Consider the following 25,102-nt stretch of genomic DNA (forward strand, 5'->3'; position numbering starts at 1 on the left):
CTAGAGCTCCTCTCAGTTCAGTAGACTAGAGCTCCTCTCATAGAGCTCCTCCTCTCAGTTCAGTAGACTAGAGCCCCTCTCAGTTCAGTAGACTAGAGCCCCTCTCAGTTCAGTAGACTAGAGCCCCTCTCAGTTCAGTAGACTAGAGCCCCTCTCAGTTCAGTAGACTAGAGCCCCTCTCAGTTCAGTAGACTAGAGCCCCTCTCAGTTCAGTAGACTAGAGCCCCTCTCAGTTCAGTAGACTAGAGCTCCTCTCCTCAGTTCAGTAGACTAGAGCTCCTCTCATAGAGCTCCTCTCGGTTCAGTAGACTAGAGCCCCTCTCGGTTCAGTAGACTAGAGCCCCTCTCAGTTCAGTAGACTAGAGCTCCCCTCTCAGTTCAGTAGACTAGAGCTCCCCTCTCAGTTCAGTAGACTAGAGCTCAGTTCAGTAGACTAGAGCTCCCCTCGGTTCAGTCGACTAGAGCTCCTCTCAGTTCAGTAGACTAGAGCCCCTCTCAGTTCAGTAGACTAGAGCCCCTCTCAGTTCAGTAGACTAGAGCTCCTCTCCTCAGTTCAGTAGACTAGAGCTCCTCTCATAGAGCCCCTCTCGGTTCAGTAGACTAGAGCCCCTCTCAGTTCAGTAGACTAGAGCCCCTCTCAGTTCAGTAGACTAGAGCTCCCCTCTCAGTTCAGTAGACTAGAGCTCCCCTCTCAGTTCAGTAGACTAGAGCTCAGTTCAGTAGACTAGAGCTCCCCTCGGTTCAGTCGACTAGAGCTCCTCTCAGTTCAGTAGACTAGAGCTCCTCTCCTCAGCTACATTTCACATTATAAAAGACACCATCAAATGAATGTGATTCATTTGCGTAAAGAAGCTATTACAGCCCTTTATTTACAGGAATCCATTTCTGCAGCGTAGAACGACGGATAAGCCCATCCTGTCACCACTTGGCCTCTGACGGACACACCGTAATGTGTCTTATCGGGGTAAGTGAATGGTGAAAGAGGACTTTACGATAAGTGAGTAAAGCAAAACTACTAAACAGCTGCTGTGATTTTTACAAACAATTGGCTGAACTTACAGTATCACTAGGTCTTCAGAAGCGTTTGGTTTAAGTGCAAATTGCTGACAGTTGAGAACTTTGAATCCGTATCCTTGGCAGGGCTGGCCGTTGATCTCTGCAGAGCGGATGTACAAGGGGAGTAGACCAGTGTTCTCCACCCTGAAGGTCCTTCTCAGAGTGGATTTGGGCTCTTTGGACTTGATCTCTGGAAAGGAACAGTGGCGAGGGGGAAAGACCGAGTTAAAAGAGTAATATTAGTTTAAAATGGAGATTTGATAGTGCATTGGTGAGGCAGGGTTTTAAATGATTAGCAGTGGCAGCATATTCTGAAGGGATTCTGTGTCCAGAGTCTGCACCAACTCCAACAGGGAATCACACTTCCCTACTTTTAGACTGGGACCCTCATAGTGACGAGACATATAGCGTCGCGCACGGGGCCCCTGAACAGCGTCGCGCAAGGGGCCCCTGAACAGCGTCGCGCACGGGGCCCCTGAACAGCGTCGCGCACGGGGGCCCTGTACAGCGTCGGCAACCGGGGGCCCTGTACAGCTTCACACACGGGGCCCTGTACAGCTTCACACACGGGGCCCTGTACAGCCCTAGAAGCTCTGGTCTTCACACCCCCAGAGTTAATACATGTATTTCTTTTGATCCTGACAAACTCACCAGTCCCTGCCGGTGATAAGAATACCCATAACATGACGCTGCCACCACGATACTTGAATAAAGACAGCACCTAATAGCAGGAACAGCACCTTCTCAGACACAGAGAACTGATAGTATATACTCGTTGTTGGTGTGGGGGACTTCGGACTATTTCTTCGTATTCTTCATGTCTTTACTCATTGTTAGAAAAAAGTTTTGTCCAAATAAGATGTTAAAATCTATATTTATTGAATATTATATGAATTCTATCAATAAAAAAAAAAAAAGGCAATTTACATTTACATTTTTTACATTTTAGTCATTTAGCAGACGCTCTTATCCAGAGCGACTTACAGTAGTGAATGTATACATTTCATTTCATGCATTTATTTTTTAATTTTTTTGTACTGGCCCCCCGTGGGAATCGAACCCACAACCCTGGCGTTGCACACACCATGCTGGCGTTGCAAACACCATGCTCTACCAACTGAGCCACAGGGAAGGCTACAGGAATTTGGGTGCAATTAATTAGCTTAATTTCTCAGAGATCAAATTATAGCCTTCCCTGTAGCTCTGTTGGTAGAGCATGGTGTTTGCAAAGCCAGGGTTGTGGGTTCAATTCCCACGGGGGACCAGAACCCCAAAAAAATGACAAATAAAAATAAAATGTATGAAATGAAAAGTATGCATTCACTACTGTAAGTCGCTCTGGATAACAGCGTCTGCTAAATGACTAAAACGTAATTCTATAATTGAACAAAACAATGCAGCAGGAATGTTAACGTGATCCGTTTCTAAAATACAGAAAGTATTTCAGGACAATCTGAGCGGTGGGTGTCAGGGCTGCTGAAATGACCCGGAATGACCCACTGGAAGCCGTAACTCACTTTGTGTGCAGTCCTTCAGCGAAGCCTCAGTCACCTGGAAGAGAAGGGAGGTCCCAGGTCCTGGTGGGGTCCCAGCGACCTGCAGGCTCCCTGTGGTTCCCTGGCCGTGAACCACGATCACATCTAGCACAGTTAGGTTGTTCCTGGAATACAAGACAACACGCTGGGTCAGCTTGTTCCTAGAATACAAGACAACACGCTGGGTCAGCTTGTTCCTGGAATACAAGACAACACGCTGGGTCAGCTTGTTCCTGGAATACAAGACAATACGCTGGGTCAGCTTGTTCCTGGAATACAAGACAACACGCTGGGCCAGCTTGTTCCTAGAACACAACACGCTGGGTCAGCTTGTTCCTGGAATACAAGACAACACGCTGGGTCAGCTTGTTCCTGGAATACAAGACAACAAACACGCTGGGTCAGCTTGTTCCTGGAATACAAGACAACACGCTGGGCCAGCTTGTTCCTAGAACACAACACGCTGGGTCAGCTTGTTCCTGGAATACAAGACAACACGCTGGGTCAGCTTGTTCCTGGAATACAACACCACGCTGGGTCAGCTTGTTCCTGGAATACAAGACAACAAACACGCTGGGTCAGCTTGTTCCTGGAATACAAGACAACAAACACGCTGGGACAGCTTGTTCCTGGAATACAAGACAACACGCTGGGTCAGCTTGTTCCTGGAATACAAGACAACACGCTGGGTCAGCTTGTTCCTGGAATACAAGACAATACGCTGGGTCAGCTTGTTCCTGTAATACAAGACAACACGCTGGGTCAGCTTGTTTCTGGAATACAACTAGGGACAATACAGAGTACAGCGAGCCACAGGTCGAAGATGGACAAGATGGGGGGGGGGGGGGTAATACTCTGAACGTGACCCAGTGTAGGGTTGGGGGGGGGGTAATACTCTGAACGTGACCCAGTGTAGGGTTGGGGGGGGTAATACTCTGAACGTGACCCAGTGTAGGGTTGGGGTGGGTAATACTCTGACCCACCTGACTATGAGCAGGGAGGAAACAGAGTTGTTGCTGGAAGGAGTGAACCTCAGGCTGAAGGACGTGACCTCTCCAGGCTGCAGGACCACGTTATAGACCAACGGTCTGGTCGAGCCATCCACAAACCCTGAGCTTCCCTTCTTTACAGAGAACTGGGAGAGGACAGAGAGACAGTTAGAGAGGACAGAGAGGACAGAGACGCAGTCAGAGAGGACAGAGAGGACAGAGACGCAGTCAGAGAGGACAGAGAGGACAGAGACGCAGTCAGAGAGGACAGAGACGCAGTCAGAGAGGACAGAGACGCAGTCAGAGAGGACAGAGACGCAGTCAGAGAGGACAGAGACGCAGTCAGAGAGGACAGAGAGACAGAGACGCAGTCAGAGAGGACAGAGAGGACAGCGCAGTCAGAGAGGACAGAGCAGTCAGAGAGGACAGAGCAGTCAGAGAGGACAGAGCAGTCAGAGAGGACAGAGCAGTCAGAGAGGACAGAGCAGTCAGAGAGGACAGAGCAGTCAGAGAGGACAGAGCAGTCAGAGAGGACAGAGCAGTCAGAGAGGACAGAGCAGTCAGAGAGGACAGAGCAGTCAGAGAGGAGAGACACAGTGTCACACATACAGACGCCAAACAAACTGCAACCGCAAATTCTTACAATTCTTCAATAAATGACTTCTAATTGGCTATGAATGTTGTTTCAGCGAGGTAACACTGTTCTGCACTACTTACTAGGTTTCTGTTGACCTGAAATTCCAGTGATTTTGTGTCGATGTTGGACAACTTTCCCAGTGGGAACCTGGAAAGAGATACAAGTCATTGAGGGTTCTTCCTTTATTTCCCCCTGAAATGCGTCTCGTCCACAACGACAGAAAGGCCTTCGGTTGTGAGTGGTGGTTCCTCAGAAAGCTGTGGAAAGGTTGGTATCTAATTCATGTACTGTATCAGAGTCACACGGTGTACACCCACACCACGCAGCTAGGTGCCACTTCATACCTGTCGCCTAGTTTCCCAACAAACACGGAAGGGTTCGGGTAGAGAGCCAGAGGAAAGATCTGGACATAGACCGGGACATCTGCAGGGTTCTCTAGAACAACCTCCATCTCCTGTAAGATACGAGAGACACAGAGCGAGAGAGAGAGAGAGAGAGACACAGAGCGAGAGAGAGAGAGAGAGAGAGACACAGAGAGAGAGAGAGAGACACAGAGCGAGAGAGAGAGAGAGAGACACAGAGCGAGAGAGAGAGAGAGAGACACAGAGCGAGAGAGAGAGAGAGACACAGAGCGAGAGCGAGAGCGAGAGACACAGAGCGAGAGCGAGAGCGAGAGACACAGAGCGAGCGAGAGAGATAGACACAGAGCGAGACACAGAGCGAGAGAGAGACACAGAGCGAGAGAGAGACACAGAGCGAGAGAGAGACACAGAGAGAGAGAGAGAGAGAGACACAGAGAGCGAGAGAGAGAGACACAGAGAGACACAGAGAGCGAGAGACACAGAGAGCGAGAGAGAGACACAGAGAGCGAGAGAGAGACACAGAGAGCGAGAGAGAGACACAGAGAGCGAGAGAGAGACACAGAGAGCGAGAGAGAGACACAGAGAGCGAGAGAGAGACACAGAGAGAGAGAGAGACAGAGCGAGAGGGAGAGAGACAGAGCGAGAGAGAGAGACAGAGAGCGAGAGAGCGAGAGAGAGAGCGAGAGAGCGAGAGAGAGAGACAGAGAGCGAGAGAGAGAGACAGAGAGCGAGAGAGAGAGACAGAGAGCGAGAGAGAGAGACAGAGAGCGAGAGAGAGAGACAGAGAGCGAGAGAGAGAGACAGAGAGCGAGAGAGAGAGACAGAGAGCGAGAGAGAGACAGAGAGCGAGAGAGAGAGACAGAGAGCGAGAGAGAGAGACAGAGAGCGAGAGAGAGAGACAGAGAGCGAGAGAGAGAGACAGAGAGCGAGAGAGAGAGACAGCGCGAGAGAGAGAGACAGCGCGAGAGAGAGACAGCGAGAGAGAGAGACAGCGAGAGAGAGAGACAGCGCGAGAGAGAGAGACAGCGCGAGAGAGAGAGACAGCGCGAGAGAGACAGCGCGAGAGAGACAGCGCGAGAGAGACAGCGCGAGAGAGACAGCGCGAGAGAGACAGCGCGAGAGAGACAGAGCGAGAGAGACAGAGCGAGAGAGACAGAGCGAGAGAGACAGAGCGAGAGAGACAGAGCGAGAGAGACAGAGCGAGAGAGAGAGAGAGACAGAGCGAGAGAGAGAGAGAGAGAGAGAGCGAGAGAGAGACACAGAGCGAGAGAGTCAGTGAATAGTATAGTGCATTCGGAAAGTATTCAGACCCCTTGACTTTTTCCACATTTTGGTACATTACAGCCTGATTCTAAAATCCATTACTCTACACACAATAGCCTATAATGACAAAGCAAATACAGGTTTTTAGAAATTTTTGCAAATGTATTAAAAATAAAACTGAAATATCACATAAATATTCAGACCCTTTACTCAGTACTTTGTTGAAGCACCTTTGGCAGCGATTACAGCCTCGAGTCTTCTTGGGTATGATGCTACAAGCTTGGCCCAGCTGTATTTGGGGAGTTTCTCCCATTCTTCTCTGCAGATCCTCTCAAGCTCTGTCAGGTTGGATGGGGAGCGTCGCTGCACAGCTATTTTCAGGTCTCTCCAGAGATGTTAGATCGGGTTCAAGTCCGGGCTCTGGCTGGGCCACTCAAGGACGTTCAGAGACTTTTCCCAAAGCCACTAGTTTGTTGTCTTGGCTGTGTGCTTAGGGTCGTTGTCCTGTTGGAAGGTGAACCTTCGCCTCAGTCTGAGGTCCTGAATGCTCTGGAGCAGGTTTTCATCAAGGACCTCTCTGTACTTTGCTCTGTTCATCTTTCCCTCCATCCTGATAGTCTCCCAGTCCCTGTCGCTGAAAAACATCCCCACAGCATGATGCTGCCACCACCATGCTTCACCGTAGGGATGGTTCCAGGTTTCCTCCAGATGTGACGCTTGGCATTCAGGTCAAAGAGTTCAATCTTGTTTCTCATGGTCAGACTCCCTTAGGTGCCTTTTGGCAAACTCCAAGTGGGCTGTCATGTGCCTTTTACTGAGGAGTGGCTTCCGTCTGGCCACTCTACCATAAAGGCCTGATTGGTAGAGTGCTGCAGAGATGATTTTCCTTCTGGAAGGTTCTCCAGAGGAACTCTGGAGCTCTGTCAGAGTGACCATCGGGTTCTTGGTCACCTCCCTGACCAAGGCCCTTCTCCCCCAATTGCTCAGTTTGGCCGGGCGGCCAGCTCTAGGAAGATTCTTGGTGGTTCCAAACTTCTTCCATTTAAAAAACTTTTTGGTACCCTTCACCAGATCTGTGCCTCGACACAATCATGTCTCAGAGCTCTACGGACAATTCTTTCAACCTCATAGCCTGGTTTTTGCTCTGATATGCACTGTCAACTGTGGGACCTTATATAGACAGGTGTGTGCCTTTCCAAATCATGTCCAATCAATTGAATTTACCACAGGTGGACTCCAATCAAGTTGTAGAAACATCTCAAGGATGATCAATGGAAACAGGATGTACTGCGAGTCTCATTTCAAAGGGCCTGAATACCTATGTAAATATGGTATTTCTGTTTTTTATTTTTAATATATTTTCAAAAATGTCATTATGGGCTATTGTGCGTAGATCGATGAGGAAAGATTATAATTTAATCCATTATAAGGCTGTAACTTAAAAAAAATTTGTGGGGGGAAAAGACTGACTACTTTCGGAAAGCACTGCATGTTTATATAGCGAACTGTACTCACAGAGGAGCTGTTGGTATTGGTGAGGGGAAACGTGATTTGCTGTGAGGCGTTAACCAGCGACGGCCAGATCTGTTGAGCTGTTATTGTCGCCTGGACGGTCTTCTGAAGATCTGTGCTGACTTCAAACACCGCCTCAACTCTTTACACAAAAAACATCATCAGGACACTCAGGACTACTGTCTGCTAGATGCACCAACACAGTACAGTGACATTTGATCAAGATAAAGCAGAGTTATGTTCATCTACAGTATGGGCACCCTGTTCCCTATAGACTGGAGAGACCTACAGTATGGGCACCCTGTTCCCTATAGACTGGAGAGACCTACAGTATGGGCACCCTGTTCCCTATAGACTGGAGAGACCTACAGTATGGACACCCTGTTCCCTATAGACTGGAGAGACCTACAGTATGGGCACCCTGTTCCCTATAGACTGGAGAGACCTACAGTATGGGCACCCTGTTCCCTATAGACTGGAGAGACCTACAGTATGGGTACCCTGTTCCCTATAGACTGGAGAGACCTACAGTATGGGCACCCTGGTCCCTATAGACTGGAGAGACCTACAGTATGGGCACCCTGTTCCCTATAGACTGGAGAGACCTACAGGTACCCTGTTCCCTATAGACTGGAGAGACCTACAGTATGGGTACCCTGTTCCCTATAGACTGGAGAGACCTACAGGTACCCTGTTCCCTATAGACTGGAGAGACCTACAGTATGGGCACCCTGTTCCCTATAGACTGGAGAGACCTACAGGTACCCTGTTCCCTATAGACTGGAGAGACCTACAGTATGGGCACCCTGTTCCCTATAGACTGGAGAGACCTACAGTATGGGCACCCTGTTCCCTATAGACTGGAGAGACCTACAGTATGGGCACCCTGTTCCCTATAGACTGGAGAGACCTACAGTATGGGCACCCTGTTCCCTATAGACTGGAGAGACCTACAGTATGGACACCCTGTTCCCTATAGACTGGAGAGACCTACAGTATGGGCACCCTGTTCCCTATAGACTGGAGAGACCTACAGTATGGGCACCCTGTTCCCTATAGACTGGAGAGACCTACAGTAGTGGGCACCCTGTTCCCTATAGACTGGAGAGACCTACAGTATGGGCACCCTGTTCCCTATAGACTGGAGAGACCTACAGTATGGGCACCCTGTTCCCTATAGACTGGAGAGACCTACAGGCACCCTGTTCCCTATAGACTGGAGAGACCTACAGTATGGGCACCCTGTTCCCTATAGACTGGAGAGACCTACAGTATGGACACCCTGTTCCCTATAGACTGGACAGATCTACAGTATGGGTACCCTGTTCCCTATAGACTGGAGAGACCTACAGTATGGACACCCTGTTCCCTATAGACCGGAGAGACCTACAGTATGGGCACCCTGTTCCCTATAGACTGGAGAGACCTACAGTATGGGCACCCTGTTCCCTATAGACTGGAGAGACCTACAGTATGGGTACCCTGTTCCCTATAGACTGGAGAGACCTACAGTATGGGCACCCTGGTCCCTATAGACTGGAGAGACCTACAGTATGGGCACCCTGTTCCGTATAGACTGGAGAGACCTACAGGTACCCTGTCCCTATAGACTGGAGAGACCTACAGTATGGGTACCCTGTTCCCTATAGACTGGAGAGACCTACAGGTACCCTGTTCCCTATAGACTGGAGAGACCTACAGTATGGGCACCCTGTTCCCTATAGACTGGAGAGACCTACAGGTACCCTGTTCCCTATAGACTGGAGAGACCTACAGTATGGGCACCCTGTTCCCTATAGACTGGAGAGACCTACAGTATGGGCACCCTGTTCCCTATAGACTGGAGAGACCTACAGTATGGGCACCCTGTTCCCTATAGACTGGAGAGACCTACAGTATGGGCACCCTGTTCCCTATAGACTGGAGAGACCTACAGTATGGACACCCTGTTCCCTATAGACTGGAGAGACCTACAGTATGGGCACCCTGTTCCCTATAGACTGGAGAGACCTACAGTATGGGTACCCTGTTCCCTATAGACTGGAGAGACCTACAGTATGGGCACCCTGGTCCCTATAGACTGGAGAGACCTACAGTATGGGCACCCTGTTCCGTATAGACTGGAGAGACCTACAGGTACCCTGTTCCCTATAGACTGGAGAGACCTACAGTATGGGCACCCTGTTCCCTATAGACTGGAGAGACCTACAGGTACCCTGTTCCCTATAGACTGGAGAGACCTACAGTATGGGCCACCCTGTTCCCTATAGACTGGAGAGACCTACAGTATGGGCACCCTGTTCCCTATAGACTGGAGAGACCTACAGTATGGGCACCCTGTTCCCTATAGACTGGAGAGACCTACAGTATGGGCACCCTGTTCCCTATAGACTGGAGAGACCTACAGTATGGACACCCTGTTCCCTATAGACTGGAGAGACCTACAGTATGGGCACCCTGTTCCCTATAGACTGGAGAGACCTACAGTATGGGCACCCTGTTCCCTATAGACTGGAGAGACCTACAGTAGTGGGCACCCTGTTCCCTATAGACTGGAGAGACCTACAGTGGCACCCTGTTCCCTATAGACTGGAGAGACCTACAGTATGGACACCCTGTTCCCTATAGACTGGACAGATCTACAGTATGGGTACCCTGTTCCCTATAGACTGGAGAGACCTACAGTATGGACACCCTGTTCCCTATAGACCGGAGAGACCTACAGTATGGGCACCCTGTTCCCTATAGACTGGAGAGACCTACAGTATGGGCACCCTGTTCCCTATAGACTGGAGAGACCTACAGTATGGGTACCCTGTTCCCTATAGACTGGAGAGACCTACAGTATGGGCACCCTGGTCCCTATAGACTGGAGAGACCTACAGTATGGGCACCCTGTTCCGTATAGACTGGAGAGACCTACAGGTACCCTGTCCCTATAGACTGGAGAGACCTACAGTATGGGTACCCTGTTCCCTATAGACTGGAGAGACCTACAGGTACCCTGTTCCCTATAGACTGGAGAGACCTACAGTATGGGCACCCTGTTCCCTATAGACTGGAGAGACCTACAGGTACCCTGTTCCCTATAGACTGGAGAGACCTACAGTATGGGCACCCTGTTCCCTATAGACTGGAGAGACCTACAGTATGGGCACCCTGTTCCCTATAGACTGGAGAGACCTACAGTATGGGCACCCTGTTCCCTATAGACTGGAGAGACCTACAGTATGGGCACCCTGTTCCCTATAGACTGGAGAGACCTACAGTATGGACACCCTGTTCCCTATAGACTGGAGAGACCTACAGTATGGGCACCCTGTTCCCTATAGACTGGAGAGACCTACAGTATGGGTACCCTGTTCCCTATAGACTGGAGAGACCTACAGTATGGGCACCCTGGTCCCTATAGACTGGAGAGACCTACAGTATGGGCACCCTGTTCCGTATAGACTGGAGAGACCTACAGGTACCCTGTTCCCTATAGACTGGAGAGACCTACAGTATGGGCACCCTGTTCCCTATAGACTGGAGAGACCTACAGGTACCCTGTTCCCTATAGACTGGAGAGACCTACAGTATGGGCACCCTGTTCCCTATAGACTGGAGAGACCTACAGTATGGGCACCCTGTTCCCTATAGACTGGAGAGACCTACAGTATGGGCACCCTGTTCCCTATAGACTGGAGAGACCTACAGTATGGGCACCCTGTTCCCTATAGACTGGAGAGACCTACAGTATGGACACCCTGTTCCCTATAGACTGGAGAGACCTACAGTATGGGCACCCTGTTCCCTATAGACTGGAGAGACCTACAGTATGGGCACCCTGTTCCCTATAGACTGGAGAGACCTACAGTAGTGGGCACCCTGTTCCCTATAGACTGGAGAGACCTACAGTATGGGCACCCTGTTCCCTATAGACTGGAGAGACCTACAGTATGGACACCTAATCCCTATAGACTGGAGAGACCTACAGGCACCCTGTTCCCTATAGACTGGAGAGACCTACAGTATGGGCACCCTGTTCCCTATAGACTGGAGAGACCTACAGTATGGACACCCTGTTCCCTATAGACTGGACAGATCTACAGTATGGGTACCCTGTTCCCTATAGACTGGAGAGACCTACAGTATGGGCACCCTGTTCCCTATAGACTGGAGAGACCTACAGGTACCCTGTTCCCTATAGACTGGAGAGACCTACAGTATGGGCACCCTGTTCCCTATAGACTGGAGAGACCTACAGTATGGGCACCCTGTTCCCTATAGACTGGAGAGACCTACAGGTACCCTGTTCCCTATAGACTGGAGAGACCTACAGGTACCCTGTTCCCTATAGACTGGAGAGACCTACAGGCACCCTGTTCCCTATAGACTGGAGAGACCTACAGTATGGACACCCTGTTCCCTAAAGACTGGAGAGACCTACAGGTACCCTGTTCCCTATAGACTGGAGAGACCTACAGTATGGGCACCCTGTTCCCTATAGACTGGAGAGACCTACAGGTACCCTGTTCCCCTATAGACTGGAGAGACCTACAGTATGGGCACCCTGTTCCCTATAGACTGGAGAGACCTACAGTATGGGCACCCTGTTCCCTATAGACTGGAGAGACCTACAGTATGGGCACCCTGTTCCCTATAGACTGGAGAGACCTACAGGCACCCTGTTCCCTATAGACTAGAGAGACCTACAGTATGGACACCCTGTTCCCTATAGACTGGAGAGACCTACAGTATGGGCACCCTGTTCCCTATAGACTGGAGAGACCTACAGTATGGACACCCTGTTCCCTATAGACTGGAGAGACCTACAGGCACCCTGTTCCCTATAGACTGGAGAGACCTACAGTATGGGCACCCTGTTCCCTATAGACTGGAGAGACCTACAGTATGGACACCCTGTTCCCTATAGACTGGAGAGATCTACAGTATGGGTACCCTGTTCCCTATAGACTGGAGAGACCTACAGTATGGGCACACTGTTCCCTATAGACTGGAGAGACCTACAGGTACCCTGTTCCCTATAGACTGGAGAGACCTACTGTATGGGCACCCTGTTCCCTACAGACTGGAGAGACCTACAGTATGGGCACCCTGTTCCCTATAGACTGGAGAGACCTACAGTATGGGCACCCTGTTCCCTATAGACTGGAGAGACCTACAGTATGGACACCCTGTTCCCTATAGACTGGAGAGACCTACAGTATGGGCACCCTGTTCCCTATAGACTGGAGAGACCTACAGGATGGGCACCCTGTTCCCTATAGACTGGAGAGACCTACAGTAGTGGGCACCCTGTTCCCTATAGACTGGAGAGACCTACAGTATGGGCACCCTGTTCCCTATAGACTGGAGAGACCTACAGGTACCCTGTTCCCTATAGACTGGAGAGACCTACAGTATGGGTACCCTGTTCCCTATAGACTGGAGAGACCTACAGTATGGGTACCCTGTTCCCTATAGACTGGAGAGACCTACAGTATGGGCACCCTGTTCCCTATAGACTGGAAAGACCTACAGGTACCCTGTTCCCTATAGACTGGAGAGACCTACAGGTACCCTGTTCCCTATAGACTGGAGAGACCTACAGTATGGGCACCCTGTTCCCTATAGACTGGAGAGACCTACAGGTGGACACCCTGTTCCCTATAGACTGGAGAGACCTACAGTATGGGCACCCTGTTCCCTATAGACTGGAGAGACCTACAGTATGGGCACCCTGTTCCCTATAGACTGGAGAGACCTACAGTATGGGCACCCTGTTCCCTATAGACTGGAGAGACCTACAGTGTGGGCACCCTGTTCCCTATAGACTGGAGAGACCTACAGTATGGGCACCCTGTTCCCTATAGACTGGAGAGACCTACAGTATGGGCACCCTGTTCCCTATAGACTGGAGAGACCTACAGTATGGACACCCTGTTCCCTATAGACTGGAGAGACCTACAGGCACCCTGTTCCCTATAGACTGGAGAGACCTACAGTATGGGCACCCTGTTCCCTATAGACTGGAGAGACCTACAGTATGGACACCCTGTTCCCTATAGACTGGAGAGATCTACAGTATGGTCACCCTGTTCCCTATAGACTGGAGAGACCTACAGTATGGTCACCCTGTTCCCTATAGACTGGAGAGACCTACAGTATGGGCACCCTGTTCCCTATAGACTGGAGAGACCCACAGGTACCCTGTTCCCTATAGACTGGAGAGACCTACAGTATGGGTACCCTGTTCCCTATAGACTGGAGAGACCTACAGTATGGGCACCCTGTTCCCTATAGACTGGAGAGACCTACAGGTACCCTGTTCCCTATAGACTGGAGAGACCTACAGGTACCCTGTTCCCTATAGACTGGAGAGACCTACAGGCACCCTGTTCCCTATAGACTGGAGAGACCTACAGGTACCCTGTTCCCTATAGACTGGAGAGACCTACAGTATGGGCACCCTGTTCCCTATAGACTGGAGAGACCTACAGGTACCCTGTTCCCTATAGACTGGAGAGACCTACAGTATGGGCACCCTGTTCCCTATAGACTGGAGAGACCTACAGGTACCCTGTTCCCTATAGACTGGAGAGACCTACAGATGGGTACCCTGTTCCCTATAGACTGGAGAGACCTACAGGTACCCTGTTCCCTATAGACTGGAGAGACCTACAGGTACCCTGTTCCCTATAGACTGGAGAGACCTACAGGCACCCTGTTCCCTATAGACTGGAGAGACCTACAGGTACCCTGTTCCCTATAGACTGGAGAGACCTACAGTATGGGCACCCTGTTCCCTATAGACTGGAGAGACCTACAGGTACCCTGTTCCCTATAGACTGGAGAGACCTACAGTATGGGCACCCTGTTCCCTATAGACTGGAGAGACCTACAGTATGGGCACCCTGTTCCCTATAGACTGGAGAGACCTACAGTATGGGCACCCTGTTCCCTATAGACTGGAGAGACCTACAGGCACCCTGTTCCCTATAGACTAGAGAGACCTACAGTATGGACACCCTGTTCCCTATAGACTGGAGAGACCTACAGTATGGGCACCCTGTTCCCTATAGACTGGAGAGACCTACAGTATGGGCACCCTGTTCCCTATAGACTGGAGAGACCTACAGTATGGGCACCCTGTTCCCTATAGACTGGAGAGAACTACAGTATGGGCACCCTGTTCCCTATAGACTGGAGAGACCTACAGTATGGACACCCTGTTCCCTATAGACTGGAGAGACCTACAGTAAGGGCACCCTGTTCCCTATAGACTGGAGAGACCTACAGTATGGACACCCTGTTCCCTATAGACTGGAGAGACCTACAGTATGGACACCCTGTTCCCTATAGACTGGAGAGATCTACAGTATGGGTACCCTGTTCCCTATAGACTGGAGAGACCTACAGTATAGGCACACTGTTCCCTATAGACTGGAGAGACCTACAGGTACCCTGTTCCCTATAGACTGGAGAGACCTACTGTATGGGCACCCTGTTCCCTATAGACTGGAGAGACCTACAGTATGGGCACCCTGTTCCCTATAGACTGGAGAGACCTACAGTATGGGCACCCTGTTCCCTATAGACTGGAGAGACCTACAGGCACCCTGTTCCCTATAGACTGGAGAGACCTACAGTATGGGCACCCTGTTCCCTATAGACTGGAGAGACCTACAGTATGGACACCCTGTTCCCTATAGACTGGAGAGACCTACAGTATGGGCACCCTGTTCCCTATAGACTGGAGAGACCTACAGTATGGGCACCCTGTTCCCTATAGACTGGAGAGACCTACAGTAGTGGGCACCCTGTTCCCTATAGACTGGAGAGACCTACAGTATGGGCACCCTGTTCCCTATAGACTGGAGAGACCTACAGGTACCCTGTTCCCTATAGACTGGAGAGACCTACAGTATGGGTACCCTGTTCCCTATAGACTGGAGAGACCTACAGTATGGGTACCCTGTTCCCTATAGACTGGAGAGACCTACAGTATGGGCACCCTGTTCCCTATAGACTGGAAAGACCTACAGGTACCCTGTTCCCTATAGACTGGAGAGACCTACAGGTACCCTGTTCCCTATAGACTGGAGAGACCTACAGTATGGCCACCCTGTTCCCTATAGACTGGAGAGACCTACAGGTACCCTGATCCCTATAGACTGGAGAGACCTACAGTATGGGCACCCTGTTCCCTATAGACTGGAGAGACCTACAGTATGGGCACCCTGTTCCCTATAGACTGGAGAGACCTACAGGCACCCTGTTCCCTATAGACTGGAGAGACCTACAGTATGGGCACCCTGTTCCCTATAGACTGGAGAGACCTACAGTGTGGGCACCCTGTTCCCTATAGACTGGAGAGACCTACAGTATGGGCACCCTGTTCCCTATAGACTGGAGAGACCTTCAGTATGGGCACCCTGTTCCCTATAGACTGGAGAGACCTACAGTATGGACACCCTGTTCCCTATAGACTGGAGAGACCTACAGGCACCCTGTTCCCTATAGACTGGAGAGACCTACAGTATGGGCACCCTGTTCCCTATAGACTGGAGAGACCTACAGTATGGACACCCTGTTCCCTATAGACTGGAGAGACCTACAGTGTGGGCACCCTGTTCCCTATAGACTGGAGAGACCTACAGTATGGGCACCCTGTTCCCTATAGACTGGAGAGACCTACAGGCACCCTGTTCCCTATAGACTGGAGAGACCTACAGTATGGGCACCCTGTTCCCTATAGACTGGAGAGACCTACAGTATGGACACCCTGTTCCCTATAGACTGGAGAGATCTACAGTATGGTCACCCTGTTCCCTATAGACTGGAGAGACCTACAGTATGGGCACCCTGTTCCCTATAGACTGGAGAGACCTACAGTATGGGCACCCTGTTCCCTATAGACTGGAGAGACCCACAGGGTACCCTGTTCCCTATAGACTGGAGAGACCTACAGTATGGGTACCCTGTTCCCTATAGACTGGAGAGACCTACAGTATGGGCACCCTGTTCCCTATAGACTGGAGAGACCTACAGGTACCCTGTTCCCTATAGACTGGAGAGACCTACAGGTACCCTGTTCCCTATAGACTGGAGAGACCTACAGGCACCCTGTTCCCTATAGACTGGAGAGACCTACAGGTACCCTGTTCCCTATAGACTGGAGAGATCTACAGTATGGGCACCCTGTTCCCTATAGACTGGAGAGACCTACAGGTACCCTGTTCCCTATAGACTGGAGAGACCTACAGTATGGGCACCCTGTTCCCTATAGACTGGAGAGACCTACAGGTACCCTGTTCCCTATAGACTGGAGAGACCTACAGGTACCCTGTTCCCTATAGACTGGAGAGACCTACAGGCACCCTGTTCCCTATAGACTGGAGAGACCTACAGGTACCCTGTTCCCTATAGACTGGAGAGACCTACAGTATGGGCACCCTGTTCCCTATAGACTGGAGAGACCTACAGTATGGGCACCCTGTTCCCTATAGACTGGAGAGACCTACAGGTACCCTGTTCCCTATAGACTGGAGAGACCTACAGGTACCCTGTTCCCTATAGACTGGAGAGACCTACAGTATGGGCACCCTGTTCCCTATAGACTGGAGAGACCTACAGTATGGGCACCCTGTTCCCTATAGACTGGAGAGATCTACAGTATGGGTACCCTGTTCCCTATAGACTGGAGAGACCTACAGATGGGCACCCTGTTCCCTATAGACTGGAGAGACCTACAGTATGGGCACCCTGTTCCCTATAGACTGGAGAGACCTACAGTATGGGCACCCTGTTCCCTATAGACTGGAGAGACCTACAGGTACCCTGTTCCCTATAGACTGGAGAGACCTACAGTATGGGCACCCTGTTCCCTATAGACTGGAGAGACCTACAGTATGGGCACCCTGTTCCCTATAGACTGGAGAGACCTACAGTTGGGCACCCTGTTCCCTATAGACTGGAGAGACCTACAGTATGGGCACCCTGTTCCCTATAGACTGGAGAGACCTACAGGTTGACCCTGTTCCCTATAGACTGGAGAGACCTACAGTATGGGCACCCTGTTCCCTATAGACTGGAGAGACCTACAGGTACCCTGTTCCCTATAGACTGGAGAGACCTACAGTATGGGCACCCTGTTCCCTATAGACTGGAGAGACCTACAGTATGGGCACCCTGTTCCCTATAGACTGGAGAGACCTACAGTATGGGCACCCTGTTCCCTATAGACTGGAGAGACCTACAGTATGGGCACCCTGTTCCCTATAGACTGGAGAGACCTACAGTATGGGCACCCTGTTCCCTATAGACTGGAGAGACCTACAGTATGGGTACCCTGTTCCCTATAGACTGGAGAGACCTACAGTATGGGCACCCTGTTCCCTATAGACTGGAGAGACCTACAGTATGGGCACCCTGTTCCCTATAGACTGGAGAGACCTACAGTTGGGCACCCTGTTCCCTATAGACTGGAGAGACCTACAGTATGGGCACCCTGTTCCCTATAGACTGGAGAGACCTACAGTATGGGCACCCTGTTCCCTATAGACTGGAGAGACCTACAGATGGCACCCTGTTCCCTATAGACTGGAGAGACCTACAGTATGGGCACCCTGTTCCCTATAGACTGGAGAGACCTACAGTATGGGCACCCTGTTCCCTATAGACTGGAGAGACCTACAGTATGGGCACCCTGTTCCCTATAGACTGGAGAGACCTACAGTATGGGCACCCTGTTCCCTATAGACTGGAGAGACCTACAGTATGGGCACCCTGTTCCCTATAGACTGGAGAGACCTACAGTATGGGCACCCTGTTCCCTATAGACTGGAGAGACCTACAGTATGGGCACCCTGTTCCCTATAGACTGGAGAGACCTACAGTATGGGCACCCTGTTCCCTATAGACTGGAGAGACCTACAGTATGGGCACCCTGTTCCCTATAGACTGGAGAGACCTACAGTATGGGCACCCTGTTCCCTATAGACTGGAGAGACCTACAGTATGGGCACCCTGTTCCCTATAGACTGGAGAGACCTACAGTGTGGACACCCTGTTCCCTATAGACTGGAGAGACCTACAGTATGGGCACCCTGTTCCCTATAGACTGGAGAGACCTACAGTATGGGCACCCTGTTCCCTATAGACTGGAGAGACCTACAGTATGGGCACCCTGTTCCCTATAGACTGGAGAGACCTACAGTGGTACCCTGTTCCCTATAGACTGGAGAGACCTACAGTATGGGCACCCTGTTCCCTATAGACTGGAGAGACCTACAGTATGGGCACCCTGTTCCCTATAGACTGGAGAGACCTACAGTATGGGCACCCTGTTCCCTATAGACTGGAGAGACCTACAGGGTACCCTGTTCCCTATAGACTGGAGAGACCTACAGTTGGGCACCCTGTTCCCTATAGACTGGAGAGACCTACAGGTACCCTGTTCCCTATAGACTGGAGAGACCTACAGTATGGGCACCCTGTTCCCTATAGACTGGAGAGACCTACAGTATGGGCACCCTGTTCCCTATAGACTGGAGAGACCTACAGTATGGGCACCCTGTTCCCTATAGACTGGAGAGACCTACAGGCACCCTGTTCCCTATAGACTGGAGAGACCTACAGTATGGGCACCCTGTTCCCTATAGACTGGAGAGACCTACAGTATGGGCACCCTGTTCCCTATAGACTGGAGAGACCTACAGTATGGGCACCCTGTTCCCTATAGACTGGAGAGACCTACAGTAGGGCACCCTGTTCCCTATAGACTGGAGAGACCTACAGTATGGGCACCCTGTTCCCTATAGACTGGAGAGACCTACAGATGGCACCCTGTTCCCCTATAGACTGGAGAGACCTACAGTATGGGCACCCTGTTCCCTATAGACTGGAGAGACCTACAGTATGGGACACCCTGTTCCCTATAGACTGGAGAGACCTACAGTATGGGCACCCTGTTCCCTATAGACTGGAGAGACCTACAGTATGGGCACCCTGTTCCCTATAGACTGGAGAGACCTACAGTATGGGCACCCTGTTCCCTATAGACTGGAGAGACCTACAGTATGGGCACCCTGTTCCCTATAGACTGGAGAGACCTACAGTATGGGCACCCTGTTCCCTATAGACTGGAGAGACCTACAGTATGGGCACCCTGTTCCCTATAGACTGGAGAGACCTACAGTATGGGCACCCTGTTCCCTATAGACTGGAGAGACCTACAGTGTGGGCACCCTGTTCCCTATAGACTGGAGAGACCTACAGTATGGGCACCCTGTTCCCTATAGACTGGAGAGACCTACAGGTACCCTGTTCCCTATAGACTGGAGAGACCTACAGTATGGGTACCCTGTTCCCTATAGACTGGAGAGACCTACAGTATGGGCACCCTGTTCCCTATAGACTGGAGAGACCTACAGTATGGGCACCCTGTTCCCTATAGACTGGAGAGACCTACAGGTACCCTGTTCCCTATAGACTGGAGAGACCTACAGGTACCCTGTTCCCTATAGACTGGAGAGACCTACAGATGGGCACCCTGTTCCCTATAGACTGGAGAGACCTACAGGTACCCTGTTCCCTATAGACTGGAGAGACCTACAGTATGGGCACCCTGTTCCCTATAGACTGGAGAGACCTACAGTATGGGCACCCTGTTCCCTATAGACTGGAGAGACCTACAGGGCACCCTGTTCCCTATAGACTGGAGAGACCTACAGTATGGGCACCCTGTTCCCTATAGACTGGAGAGACCTACAGTGTGGGCACCCTGTTCCCTATAGACTGGAGAGACCTACAGTATGGGCACCCTGTTCCCTATAGACTGGAGAGACCTACAGTATGGGCACCCTGTTCCCTATAGACTGGAGAGACCTACAGTATGGGACACCCTGTTCCCTATAGACTGGAGAGACCTACAGGCACCCTGTTCCCTATAGACTGGAGAGACCTACAGTATGGGCACCCTGTTCCCTATAGACTGGAGAGACCTACAGTATGGGCACCCTGTTCCCTATAGACTGGAGAGATCTACAGTATGGGCACCCTGTTCCCTATAGACTGGAGAGACCTACAGTATGGTCACCCTGTTCCCTATAGACTGGAGAGACCTACAGTATGGGCACCCTGTTCCCTATAGACTGGAGAGACCCACAGGTACCCTGTTCCCTATAGACTGGAGAGACCTACAGTATGGGTACCCTGTTCCCTATAGACTGGAGAGACCTACAGTATGGGCACCCTGTTCCCTATAGACTGGAGAGACCTACAGGTACCCTGTTCCCTATAGACTGGAGAGACCTACAGGTACCCTGTTCCCTATAGACTGGAGAGACCTACAGGCACCCTGTTCCCTATAGACTGGAGAGACCTACAGGTACCCTGTTCCCTATAGACTGGAGAGACCTACAGTATGGGCACCCTGTTCCCTATAGACTGGAGAGACCTACAGGTACCCTGTTCCCTATAGACTGGAGAGACCTACAGTATGGGCACCCTGTTCCCTATAGACTGGAGAGACCTACATGGGCACCCTGTTCCCTATAGACTGGAGAGACCTACAGGTACCCTGTTCCCTATAGACTGGAGAGACCTACAGGTACCCTGTTCCCTATAGACTGGAGAGACCTACAGGCACCCTGTTCCCTATAGACTGGAGAGACCTACAGGCACCCTGTTCCCTATAGACTGGAGAGACCTACAGATGGGCACCCTGTTCCCTAAAGACTGGAGAGACCTACAGGTACCCTGTTCCCTATAGACTGGAGAGACCTACAGTATGGGCACCCTGTTCCCTATAGACTGGAGAGACCTACAGGTACCCTGTTCCCTATAGACTGGAGAGACCTACAGTATGGGCACCCTGTTCCCTATAGACTGGAGAGACCTACAGTATGGGCACCCTGTTCCCTATAGACTGGAGAGACCTACAGTATGGGCACCCTGTTCCCTATAGACTGGAGAGACCTACAGGCACCCTGTTCCCTATAGACTAGAGAGACCTACAGTATGGACACCCTGTTCCCTATAGACTGGAGAGACCTACAGTATGGGCACCCTGTTCCCTATAGACTGGAGAGACCTACAGTATGGGCACCCTGTTCCCTATAGACTGGAGAGACCTACAGTATGGGCACCCTGTTCCCTATAGACTGGAGAGAACTACAGTATGGGCACCCTGTTCCCTATAGACTGGAGAGACCTACAGTATGGGCACCCTGTTCCCTATAGACTGGAGAGACCTACAGTATGGGCACCCTGTTCCCTATAGACTGGAGAGACCTACAGTATGGACACCCTGTTCCCTATAGACTGGAGAGACCTACAGTATGGGCACCCTGTTCCCTATAGACTGGAGAGACCTACAGTATGGGTACCCTGTTCCCTATAGACTGGAGAGACCTACAGTATGGGCACACTGTTCCCTATAGACTGGAGAGACCTACAGGTACCCTGTTCCCTATAGACTGGAGAGACCTACTGTATGGGCACCCTGTTCCCTATAGACTGGAGAGACCTACAGTATGGGCACCCTGTTCCCTATAGACTGGAGAGACCTACAGTATGGGCACCCTGTTCCCTATAGACTGGAGAGACCTACAGGCACCCTGTTCCCTATAGACTGGAGAGACCTACAGTATGGGCACCCTGTTCCCTATAGACTGGAGAGACCTACAGTATGGACACCCTGTTCCCTATAGACTGGAGAGACCTACAGTATGGGCACCCTGTTCCCTATAGACTGGAGAGACCTACAGTATGGGCACCCTGTTCCCTATAGACTGGAGAGACCTACAGTAGTGGGCACCCTGTTCCCTATAGACTGGAGAGACCTACAGTATGGGCACCCTGTTCCCTATAGACTGGAGAGACCTACAGGTACCCTGTTCCCTATAGACTGGAGAGACCTACAGTATGGGTACCCTGTTCCCTATAGACTGGAGAGACCTACAGTATGGGTACCCTGTTCCCTATAGACTGGAGAGACCTACAGTATGGGCACCCTGTTCCCTATAGACTGGACAGACCTACAGGTACCCTGTTCCCTATAGACTGGAGAGACCTACAGGTACCCTGTTCCCTATAGACTGGAGAGACCTACAGTATGGTCACCCTGTTCCCTATAGACTGGAGAGACCTACAGGTACCCTGATCCCTATAGACTGGAGAGACCTACAGTATGGGCACCCTGTTCCCTATAGACTGGAGAGACCTACAGTATGGGCACCCTGTTCCCTATAGACTGGAGAGACCTACAGGCACCCTGTTCCCTATAGACTGGAGAGACCTACAGTATGGGCACCCTGTTCCCTATAGACTGGAGAGACCTACAGTGTGGGCACCCTGTTCCCTATAGACTGGAGAGACCTACAGTATGGGCACCCTGTTCCCTATAGACTGGAGAGACCTTCAGTATGGGCACCCTGTTCCCTATAGACTGGAGAGACCTACAGTATGGACACCCTGTTCCCTATAGACTGGAGAGACCTACAGGCACCCTGTTCCCCTATAGACTGGAGAGACCTACAGTATGGGCACCCTGTTCCCTATAGACTGGAGAGACCTACAGTATGGACACCCTGTTCCCTATAGACTGGAGAGACCTACAGTGTGGGCACCCTGTTCCCTATAGACTGGAGAGACCTACAGTATGGGCACCCTGTTCCCTATAGACTGGAGAGACCTACAGGCACCCTGTTCCCTATAGACTGGAGAGACCTACAGTATGGGCACCCTGTTCCCTATAGACTGGAGAGACCTACAGTATGGACACCCTGTTCCCTATAGACTGGAGAGATCTACAGTATGGTCACCCTGTTCCCTATAGACTGGAGAGACCTACAGTATGGTCACCCTGTTCCCTATAGACTGGAGAGACCTACAGTATGGGCACCCTGTTCCCTATAGACTGGAGAGACCCACAGGTACCCTGTTCCCTATAGACTGGAGAGACCTACAGTATGGGTACCCTGTTCCCTATAGACTGGAGAGACCTACAGTATGGGCACCCTGTTCCCTATAGACTGGAGAGACCTACAGGTACCCTGTTCCCTATAGACTGGAGAGACCTACAGGTACCCTGTTCCCTATAGACTGGAGAGACCTACAGGCACCCTGTTCCCTATAGACTGGAGAGACCTACAGGTACCCTGTTCCCTATAGACTGGAGAGATCTACAGTATGGGCACCCTGTTCCCTATAGACTGGAGAGACCTACAGGTACCCTGTTCCCTATAGACTGGAGAGACCTACAGTATGGGCACCCTGTTCCCTATAGACTGGAGAGACCTACAGGTACCCTGTTCCCTATAGACTGGAGAGACCTACAGGTACCCTGTTCCCTATAGACTGGAGAGACCTACAGGCACCCTGTTCCCTATAGACTGGAGAGACCTACAGGTACCCTGTTCCCTATAGACTGGAGAGACCTACAGTATGGGCACCCTGTTCCCTATAGACTGGAGAGACCTACAGTATGGGCACCCTGTTCCCTATAGACTGGAGAGACCTACAGGTACCCTGTTCCCTATAGACTGGAGAGACCTACAGGGCACCCTGTTCCCTATAGACTGGAGAGACCTACAGTATGGGCACCCTGTTCCCTATAGACTGGAGAGACCTACAGTATGCACCCTGTTCCCTATAGACTGGAGAGATCTACAGTATGGGTACCCTGTTCCCTATAGACTGGAGAGACCTACAGTATGGGCACCCTGTTCCCTATAGACTGGAGAGACCTACAGTATGGGCACCCTGTTCCCTATAGACTGGAGAGACCTACAGTATGGGCACCCTGTTCCCTATAGACTGGAGAGACCTACAGGTACCCTGTTCCCTATAGACTGGAGAGACCTACAGGGTACCCTGTTCCCTATAGACTGGAGAGACCTACAGGCACCCTGTTCCCTATAGACTGGAGAGACCTACAGGTACCCTGTTCCCTATAGACTGGAGAGACCTACAGTATGGGCACCCTGTTCCCTATAGACTGGAGAGACCTACAGTATGGGCACCCTGTTCCCTATAGACTGGAGAGACCTACAAGGGTACCCTGTTCCCTATAGACTGGAGAGACCTACAGTATGGGCACCCTGTTCCCTATAGACTGGAGAGACCTACAGTATGGGCACCCTGTTCCCTATAGACTGGAGAGACCTACAGTATGGGCACCCTGTTCCCTATAGACTGGAGAGACCTACAGTATGGGCACCCTGTTCCCTATAGACTGGAGAGACCTACAGTATGGACACCCTGTTCCCTATAGACTGGAGAGACCTACAGGCACCCTGTTCCCTATAGACTGGAGAGACCTACAGTATGGGCACCCTGTTCCCTATAGACTGGAGAGACCTACAGTATGGACACCCTGTTCCCTATAGACTGGAGAGATCTACAGTATGGGTACCCTGTTCCCTATAGACTGGAGAGACCTACAGTATGGGCACACTGTTCCCTATAGACTGGAGAGACCTACAGGTACCCTGTTCCCTATAGACTGGAGAGACCTACTGTATGGGCACCCTGTTCCCTACAGACTGGAGAGACCTACAGTATGGGCACCCTGTTCCCTATAGACTGGAGAGACCTACAGTATGGGCACCCTGTTCCCTATAGACTGGAGAGACCTACAGTATGGGCACCCTGTTCCCTATAGACTGGAGAGACCTACAGTATGGGCACCCTGTTCCCTATAGACTGGAGAGACCTACAGGATGGGCACCCTGTTCCCTATAGACTGGAGAGACCTAC

At 51.1% G+C, this 25,102-nt stretch overlaps 1 protein-coding gene across 5 annotated transcripts in view; it reads right to left on the reverse strand.

The window, feature by feature from the left end:
• The window catches only part of tmem131 (transmembrane protein 131), a 178,634-nt gene that overhangs the window by 26,927 nt on the left and 126,605 nt on the right, over nt 1-25,102 (reverse strand). For all 5 annotated transcript variants that reach the window (XM_045697496.1, XM_045697497.1, XM_045697495.1 and 2 more), the window contains 6 exons: nt 7,358-7,496; nt 4,562-4,671; nt 4,298-4,364; nt 3,575-3,726; nt 2,574-2,716; nt 1,060-1,246 (listed from right to left, as the gene is read on the reverse strand). In XM_045697496.1, the coding sequence (XP_045553452.1) occupies nt 1,060-1,246; nt 2,574-2,716; nt 3,575-3,726; nt 4,298-4,364; nt 4,562-4,671; nt 7,358-7,496 (798 nt within the window). The remainder of the gene's footprint in view (nt 1-1,059; nt 1,247-2,573; nt 2,717-3,574; nt 3,727-4,297; nt 4,365-4,561; nt 4,672-7,357; nt 7,497-25,102) is intronic.

Source organism: Salmo salar, chromosome ssa16 (assembly GCF_905237065.1).
Source record: "Salmo salar chromosome ssa16, Ssal_v3.1, whole genome shotgun sequence".
Lineage (NCBI taxonomy): Eukaryota > Metazoa > Chordata > Actinopteri > Salmoniformes > Salmonidae > Salmo > Salmo salar.